This window comes from Alligator sinensis, unplaced genomic scaffold (genome assembly GCF_000455745.1).
Source record: "Alligator sinensis unplaced genomic scaffold, ASM45574v1 scaffold472_2, whole genome shotgun sequence".
NCBI lineage: Eukaryota > Metazoa > Chordata > Crocodylia > Alligatoridae > Alligator > Alligator sinensis.
In genome coordinates this window covers 564,594-574,004 of record NW_005842378.1, presented here as the reverse complement: position 1 = coordinate 574,004, position 9,411 = coordinate 564,594, and the positions used below count along the sequence as shown (strand labels likewise).

At 49.3% G+C, this 9,411-nt stretch overlaps 1 protein-coding gene across 1 annotated transcript in view; it reads left to right on the top strand.

The window, feature by feature from the left end:
- Nucleotides 1-8,116: 8,116 nt before the first annotated feature.
- The window catches only part of IDE (insulin degrading enzyme), a 114,269-nt gene continuing 112,974 nt past the window's right edge, over nt 8,117-9,411 (top strand). The window contains exon 1 of the mRNA XM_025210881.1: nt 8,117-8,197. Coding sequence (XP_025066666.1) covers nt 8,196-8,197 — 2 coding nt within the window. The 5' untranslated portion in view covers nt 8,117-8,195. The remainder of the gene's footprint in view (nt 8,198-9,411) is intronic.

The window sequence follows — 9,411 nt, the reverse complement described above, 5'->3', positions numbered from 1 at the left end:
GCATCATTTTGATAACTCAACTGGCTTTGCCGAATTCATGATCCACCAAATTGCCCCAGATCCTTCTAAATTACCTTGCCAATTATCTCTATTCTATATTTGTGCATTCGGTTTTTCTTCCCTAGGTATAACACAGGGCCAGGAAAAATATGGCTCGCTAGGCAATTTCATCCGGCCCATGGGTGGGCACCCTCCAATTATATCTAGCTTGGCTGTGCTCTGTGTGGAGTCAAGCCCCACCGACTCCCACCGGGGCAGCGTGCTGTGCTCCCACACTCACCTGTGGAAGGTTCTGCTACTGACGCTACTGCAGCCTCCTAGGAAGTTGCTCAGCTCCACCAGCCTCCAGCAGGTCCTCCTCCAGTCCCTGCTGCACCAGGTAGGGAAGCAGTGGCAGGCAGGGGGAAGCTGCAGGTGGGTAGGAGTGCAGGCTGGTGCCGGGGTTGGTAAGAGTGCAGAGCCTGGGGTGTGGGGCCGGTGGGAAGGTGAGACTTATGTTGGGGCCAGTGGGAGGGTAAGACTTGTGCCAGGGCCAGTGGGAGCATGGGGTTGGGGTGGGGCAGTGGGAGCACAGAGTCTGGGGCAGCAGGAGCGTGGGGCCCAGGCCAGCAGGAGCATGGGACTGGCCCAGTTCCATCATGCAGGGCTCCCTGTGGCGCATGTGTAGTTCCCAGGACTGGACTGGGAGCCCCACACGATGGAGTGGGTGGCTTCACCCCACTTTGCTGCCACATGCAGCTCCTGGGACTTGGCCAGGAGTGGTGGGGAGCCCCATGTGATGGAGCCAGGCCAGCTCGGCTCCACTCCCTGCAGTCCTGGCTGAGTCCCAAGAGCTGCATGTGGTGGCAGGGAGCAGGACCAGGCCACCAGTTCCATGGTGTGGGGCTCCCCTAGTGGTAACCAGCTCTGGCCGAATCCTGGGAACTGCACATGAGCTGCAGGGAGTCCCATGCAACACAGCTGCGTCAGCCTGGCTGTGCTCCCTGCCACCATGTGCAGATCCCAGGTCTTGGATGGAGCTGGGCACCACCGGGGGCTCTGCCAGCCATGAACCATGAGCACCCAGAGGGTTCACTGCCTGCTGCTGCTGCTGCCACCAGCTGTGGGGGCTGTGTGCCGGGATGTGGGGGGCCCCCACATGTACACCCCAAGCCCCACCATACCCCTCCAAACCCACGCCCCCCCCACAAACCCCACACTGACTCTCACACATACCCACACTCTGCTCACACACACACAAACACACTCCCCACACACTACCCCACACACTTACCGTGCACATAATATACAATACTAAGACTTCATTTTGAGCTATTATGCAGCTTTCTCTATATACACTTCTCAAACACATAACTCAGGAAAAAATATTTTTTGAAATAAGATTAAAATATGTTATAGTAGATGTTTGATTTTTAGCATGATTTGTTTTGTTTTTCTGGTTCCAAGATGGCAAACCTCCCTCATGAACGAAGTACTTCTGGGGGCAAGGATTGGGACTTCTGATGACAAAGGTCAGGGGTTAGGGGATAGGACTTCTGGTTCCAAGATGGCAACCAGGGAGTGGGGCATCTGTCAAGGGGTGGAGCTACCCTTGCAGCCCTCAACCGCACACCAAAACTCATTAAGCAGTCCTCCAGCCAAAATAATTGTCAACCCTGATATAGCATCTTACATTTGTCTGTGTTGAATTTCATTTTGTTGTCTGTAATCCAGTTCTCCAGTATATCAAGTTGCTTTTGAATTGCTCTTATTCCTATCCTTCAGAGTGTCTGCAATCTCTCCTACTTTTGTCACCTGCAAACTTGATTAGGAAACCACGTATTTCAGCACGTATTTATTATCATTACCATAATAAAAATGTTATATAGCACTGAACCCAGAACAGATCCCTGTGGAACCCTATTTGAAACCTCCTGCTACTCTGATATCAATCCATTTATAGTTACCCTTTGCTTACAGTTATTCTGCCATTTGTGGATCTACCCAACAGTAATTCTACCTAGGTCATGTTTCTCTAGTTTGCTTAAGAGAATGTCATGTTGGACTGTCTCAAAAGCCTCACTAAAGTCAAAGGGAATCCACTGTATTCCCTTCCTCCATACTAATTACCCTGTTTTAAGAAAGAAATCAAGTTGGTTTGGTATGATCTGGCATGCACAGGTCCATGTTGGCTGCTGTTGATCACCTCTTCCTGCTCTAGGTGTTTCCAGATCTATCGTTTTGTTTAATTGTTCCAGTAATGTCCTAGGTACTGACATCAGCCTGGCCAATCTACAACTGTGTGGATCTGCCTTTTTTTTCTTTTTAAAATTGGGCACTATGTTAGGTCTTCTCTAGTCCTTCTATTCTCTGTGACCTTACAAATGTTACTGTTAATGGTTTCAAGATTTTTTCAGCCAGCAACAAAGGAAGGATTTCTTCAAAAGCTCTCTGATGCAGTCTTTACCTATGGCCTTCAGCCCTTCCCCTTCTTTGTCTATACTACAATGCTTTTGCTAACTGACTAGTTGCAGTTTGTTTATTTTGTGAAGACTGAGGCAAAGTACAGTTTCTTCTGTTGAGGAAACTTGTTTAAACCCTGCTATTGGAGACAGCTTATGCTGACAAAAGTTTGTTTTAATAATTACATCTCCACTGGCAAGGCTTGCAAAGGTAGCTCGACCATCAAACATTTGTAAGTGTTGACAAGCATCAGGTTTGGTTCATGCTCCATGCTGCAGAAAATTGTCTCCTACATAGAAGCATAACAATATTAATCTTTAAGAATCCTGTTTGACAATTACTAGTAGCTAAGTGTCACCAGGGGAAGTTAAACTCCCAACAGCACATACATTAGTATAAACAAATCTATCAAGAGAAAAAGCAGCATTAATTAAAAGATAAGGGGCCAAGTTCTGTTCTCAAATCACCACAACATTACTGAAATCAATGGGCACATCCACACATGCAGGCACATGCACTTGCAACAGCACAAATAGGAATGGCACAAATTTGTTCCGGGGATTTTTGCCTCAGCGCATGTGCCTGGACATGTACTTTGGTGTGGGGCAAGTTGTCACTTGGGACAAAATGACCCTGCCCAGCTCCTCCTGGATCTGCAGCCAGGTGGAGCTAGAGGCTGAGGCCAGCGCCTGTGCTGGCCTTAGTAGTATAAAAGCCTGCCCGGTGCTGGCCGCAGCAATATAAGAACCTGCCCTGGCGAGCAACTCAGAGCTACTTGCCCTCAGGAGCTTCTGAGGCCTGGCCACTTGGTATCTGGGGACACTACCCCTTGCGCCAGCTGGACTGCTGAAGCAGCCCTAACCTGGCAGTGGGGGCTACTGCCTGGCTGTGACCTCTGTCACCTGCGACAGCATCTGCCCCCTTGGACCTCTGGCCCCAAGGCTGCTCCCCTGCCAGACCTGGATGGGGGTGCCCTCGCTCTGCTATCTGGGCAGCTATCACCCAGAAGATGTGCTCCTTGTGGTGGCCCACTTTGAACTGTCAAAGCATGTTCTCTTGTCCCCAAATGGCCAAGAGGTCAGCCACCTCGTCCCACCCTCCAGCTGGGTCCCTAGTGCTGGCCCTGGACAGGCTCCTCTGCACAGGTCTTGCCACTTGTCTCACCAGCAGAGATCCTGGTGTTCCCTGTTCAAGAATTGCAAATACTCTGATAAGAAACCCGAATTCTCTCATTAAAATACCCAAAATAGTGTTGTTCTGCTATTAAAATGAAATGCCACTATATAGAGAGAGATCAGTTGGGCAATGTTTTCTTGATATATTTACAAGTGTAAAGCAATTTGGAGGGGGGAGTTGGGGGAGTTTGTGGGTGGGTGTAGGATTTGTGGGGGTAAGATCTGGAGGGGTATAGGGCTTGTACAGGAGTTTGGAGTTGTGGCTGGGTATGTGGGTGAGTGGTTTGTTGGGGTGGCTTGGGGATGTGAGTGTTGTGGGTGGATTGTGGGGGCACTGTGGGTGTGGGGGGGATGTGTGGAGGGGGCTGTTCAGGAGAGATGGGCCCCCTGCCTCCCCCAGAGCCCCGCACAGCACACATACACCCCCTAGCAAGGCCCTCATACGCCCCCTTGCAGGGCCCACATGCCCCCCCGCAGGGCCCACATACCTACCTAAAGGACCCATATGCCCCCCTGCAGGGCACACGGCCCCTCAGCATGGCCCACAACCTCTCTGCAGCAGCAGCGGCCATCGGGGCCCTCCTGGCAAAGCCCCCCATGGTGCGGGGCAGCATGGCTTGGCCCCGGTCACCTGGCATCTGGCGCTGCCTGTGCCACATCATGTGGGTCTGGCCTGGGTTGGCACAGGGCTGCACACCTTCAGGCAGCTCCAGGCCACCTGGGCTGTCACCAAGGGCTTGGTCCTGCTCTCGGGGACTGCCTGTCGTGCCAGGCCAGGTCCTACCTCCACGGGCCCCATGCACCATCAGGCTGGGCTGGTTCTGTGGAGGCAGGACCCAGCCTGGCGTGACAGGTGGTTCCTTCGAGCAGCACTGAGCCCTGGGTGACTGCCCAAGCAGCCCGTACCTGCCCAAAGGCTCAGGGCCCCATGCCAAGCCAGGCTGGGCCTGCACGATGTGGCACAGGAAGTGTAGGGTGCCAGGCAGCCCAGGCCAAGCCATGCTGCCCCATACTGCAGGGGGCTATGCCAGGAGGGCCCCGAGCATCCTGACGGCCGCTGCTACTGCAGCGGGGTTTTGGGCCATGGCAGGGGTGCCCTATGGGGGGGCATGGGCCCTGCAGGGGACAGGTGAGGGACCCACCCCTCCTGAGCAGCCCTCCTGCATGGTCCCTCGCATCCATAAAGCCCCTCCTTCCTGTGTCCCCCCACCGGCGCTTATAGTTTCATAGCTTCATAGTCGGTAGGGTTGGAAGGGACCTGAGCAGATCATCAAGTCCAACCCCTTGCCATGGCAGGAAAAAGTGCTGGGGTCAAACGACCCCAGCAAGGTGTTCGTCTAACCTCCTCTTAAAGACCCCCAGGGTAGGAACCAGCACCACTTCACTTGGAAGTTGGTTCCAGATCCTAGCCTCCCTGACAGTGAAGTGGCACCTCCTGATGTCTAGCCTGAATCTACCCTCTGCCAGCTTGTGACCATTATTCCTAGTCACTCCTGGTAGTACTCGGGGGAACAGGGACTCCCCCAATGCCTGTTGGTCCCCTCCGACTAGTTTGTAACAGGCCACTAGATCCCCCCTCAGCCTTCTCTTGTGGAGGCTGAACAGGTTCAGGTCCCGTAGCCTCTCCTCGTAGGGCCTGCCCTGCTGCCCCTGATCATGCGGGTGGCCCTCCTCTGAACCCTCTCAATGCTGTCCACATCCCTCCTGAAGTGCAGCGCCCAGAACTGGATGCAGTACTCCAACTGTGGCCTGACCAGTGTCACATAGAGGGGGATGATCACCTCCTTGGACCTGCTTGAGATGCATCTGTGGATGCATGACAAGGTGTGGTTGGCCTTCCTGACCGCTTTCCCACACTGTCGGCCCATGTTCATTTTGGCATCAATAATGATTCCAAGATCCTTTTCTGTCTCAGCACTGACAAGAAGGGAGTTCCCCAGCCTGTAGGTCTCCTGCTGGTTCTTCCTCCCCAGATGCAGCACCTTGCACTTGTCAGTGTTGAAACCCATCCTGTTCTCATCTGCCCACCCCTGTAACCTGTCTAGGTCCAATTGCAGCCTATTCCTCCCTTCTAGCGTGCCCACATCCCCCCCACATCTTAGTGTTGTCAGCAAATTTGAATAGGGTGCTTTTTACCCCCTTGTCCAAGTTACTGATGAAGATGTTGAACAGCACGGGTCCGAGGACCGAGCCCTGGGGGACCCCACTGCCCACATCCCTCCAGGTCAAAAATGATCCATCCACAACCACTCTCTGGGTGCGGCCCTCCAGCCTGTTACTGACCCATTTGACTTCGTAGGTGTTGACGCCACAGTCCCCTAGTTTTTTAATGAGAATGGGGTGAGAGACAGTGTCGAAGGCCTTCCTGAAGTCCAGAAAGACTACGTCCACTGCTACCCCTGCGTCTAAGGATTTTGTGACCTGGTTATAGAAGGCCACCAGGTTGGTCTGACAGGACCTGCCTCTAATGAACCCATGTTGGTTGCCCCTAAGCATAACCTCCCCTGCTGGCCCCTCATGGACATGCACCAGGATAATTCTCTCAAAAAGCTTACCCAGGATCGAGGTAAGACTAACTGACCTATAGTTTCCTGGGTCCTCCTTCCTCCCTTACCTGGAACAGAGCCCAGGTCAGTGCTGCCTGCATCGCTGTTTGCCCCGCGTGGCCAGGCAGTGTGCTGCACCGGGGCAAGGGGAAGCCATAGAGATGCTCTGGCTGGCCACCAAAGCGTCTGTTTGGAGGACCCTAACCTCCAGTTGTCTCAGGGCCTGGACCGTAACCTGCCCCACTTTTTTTCTGGGGGGTTGTTTTTTTTTTATACCTGGATTTCCAGGTATCAAATTTTGAGCCCATGCTGCAAATACGCAGTGCAGGAAATGTTCTTTTTGTTTCCAGCATGCCTCTTGTGGCATCTCAAATTGCTTTAAGATGCAGCAAGAGGCACGTGTGCGCTTGTCTGGAGGCGCCCAATGAGCTTACTTTGGTTGACATCGGAGCAGAATTTAGCCAAAAGCTTCAAGGAAATGAATAATTACAGAATTCAAATACTCTGCTAGTTGATCCTCTTCATAATACAGCAACAGGAGAAAAAGAAAATCAAACTTGTACCCTTTCATCAGAATTTTTAGAAACACACCTAGAAACCAAGCAAGAAGAATAAAGAATGTAAAAGTGTCCAACAGAAACTATTTTCACCAAAAAAGGGTGCTCTATAATTAAGTACACATAAGAATAATGTAGCAAGAAAAAAGAAGTTGACCCAGATCTTCACAGCTGTGGCAAATCAGGCATTCCATAAGCAGATTCAGTCTTGGACACATGAATGGGCTTAGCTGTGAGAGGCAAAGCTCAAAGGATAGATCTGGAGCAAACTGCATCATAACAGCTGCACATGATCAAGCAGGTGGTATTCAGTGGCTGTAAGGAAAATGGTAAGAGATTGCCAATAGATTAGTTCATGGGAAAAACATCCCTGCTTGGGTCAGATCTATATCAATTCTGGGGGGTTGTGTCAGGCATTCTAAGCATTTTATATATATATATATATTCTAACCATATATATATTTACATAAACCCATTGGCATGTCCATGACTTAAGGTTCCCCACAGGGTATCAAGCTGTTAGGCCTTCAGAAATGTTATACTGGTACAGTATAAACATCTTGGTGAATTATGTGTGGTGATTTTAATGCCACAGTAGTCAAAATACTTATAACAGGGGACAGGCACACAAATAAGTTACTGCAAGGTAAAGGAGGATGAGAAATTGCCATGTATGTTTTGTGGTAATTGTCAATGCCTTACCCTTAGCCCTCTTTCATTAAGGAATAACTGTCACACATTAACTTTCATCTATACCATGTGGTAAATAAAATGTGCATCCACGGAGCTACCTCAGAACAGCTGAGTACAGTTAAGCTTGCCCCTTTTACTCTGTGGTAATCTGTTTGTGTGCCTAGTCCTGTTTGGACTAGATGACCTGAGGTCCCTTTCAACCCTAACTTTCTATGATTCTATATATCTTGTTTAGTTATTCTGTAAAGGTGCCTATCGACCCTGTCTCCTGACTGACTGAAAGTGTGGGTGAACTGACATCCTCATTAACAATGCTGCAGGAAATTTGTGTCCAGCAACTGTATTGTCCTTCAGTGCCTATAAGATGGTGATTGATATAGACACCCTTAGAACTTTTAGTGTCTCCAAAGTTCTGTATAAGAATTGCTTGCTGGATGATGGTGGGGTTATTGTTAACATCACAATGGCCATGAGATACAAGGGACAGGCTCTTCAGGTGCATGCCAGGACTGCCAAAGCAGATTTAGATGTAATGAGTTGATCAAGCACCTGGAAGTGGAGTAGGAGCCCGACAACATCTGGGTCAACAGCCCAGCCCCATTTCAGGCACTGAGGGATATTGGTAGTAGGCTATACTTGGTGAGCCCCTGAGAATTGTATATGACTGAAGCAACCATGGTGGTGGACAGAGGGAGCTGGCTGATCTTTGCAAATGACTTATATGCACTCTTGGATCTTCAGGCCATGGAGGCTAAGAAGGATAAATGATGGACAGCTAACTGATGTATGTGATCTTAACAAATTTCTAGGGTCTGGGGACATCGCCATGATTGTAGGGCTTGGCAGCAGAGGCCAGCCATGACTGCCTGTCAGCCACTGAAGTTACCTAGCTGGACTAAGGAAAGCAGGGACCAATATATTCCTGGCTAGCTATGCCCAGGCTTGCTCCCCAGGTTTATCCTCTGACTTGTATGGGATGATTTAGAGAGGGATGATCATACTTTGAGCACAGGGCTGGAGTAGGTGACCTCCAAAGTTCCCTTCCAGTCCTTCTTTCTAAGACTCTAGGGCTTCAGGAAAACACAGCTAGCTATCTCTCTGCTGACAGATGGCACTTTTATATCCCTGTCATGTTCACACTAGGGAAGGATATAGTATTTTCTACACACTGGTGTAATTAAGTAGGCCAACTTGTCTATGTAGAGAAGATTTTAGAGGAAGAGAATAGTTGAGATATTTGAAGCAAGAATAGAAAGAACTGATTTCCCTTAAACTTAGCCTTGATTTCTGATAGTACAACTGTTTAGTGACACTCATTTTAAAAGAATTACTGCTTAACATCTTCTGTTTTCTCTGGCTTCTCTGTTTTATCAAAATCTTGTAAAAGTGTGGTTAGATTATCTTCTTGCAGCAGTTACCAGAAATACTTTTTAAAATACCTTGTCTTTACCAGGAAATTGCTATCATTTCTTTTGGCTGGGAACCTGACTTCTATGACTCATGCCTTGCTACCTTCAGGCTGGCTTATTGGATTGTGCTTTACATTGAATTATACCTGGAATTTAACCTAGAATTTTGTGTTACTGCAGTAGGTGGTAGAAGTGGTGCATTTTACTGAAAACATGATACCCGTGCAATGTAAGCTGCACTAGCTGCCTTTTGGTTCTCATGTGAAATTTAAGATATTGGTTTTAACCTATAAACTCCTAAATGACTTGGAACCTGTTTACTTAAAGAAAGACATGCCCTATGCCACACCACTGCAATATGGTCAGCAAAGGCACCTGAGATAAAGTTCCCCCAGTTTAATAGACAATGGATGGGTAGTACAGCAATGTCCATGAGAGGTACTAATTTTTGCCAGAAGTTTTTATCAATGATCTGAAATAATCCATGCTAGCTGATCCTTAGGACACACTAGGTCTCTCTGTTTTAGCCAAGCATTTGAAGAAAGTGAGGCCTAATGGGAGAACTACATATGAGGGATGGGAGCTTTGG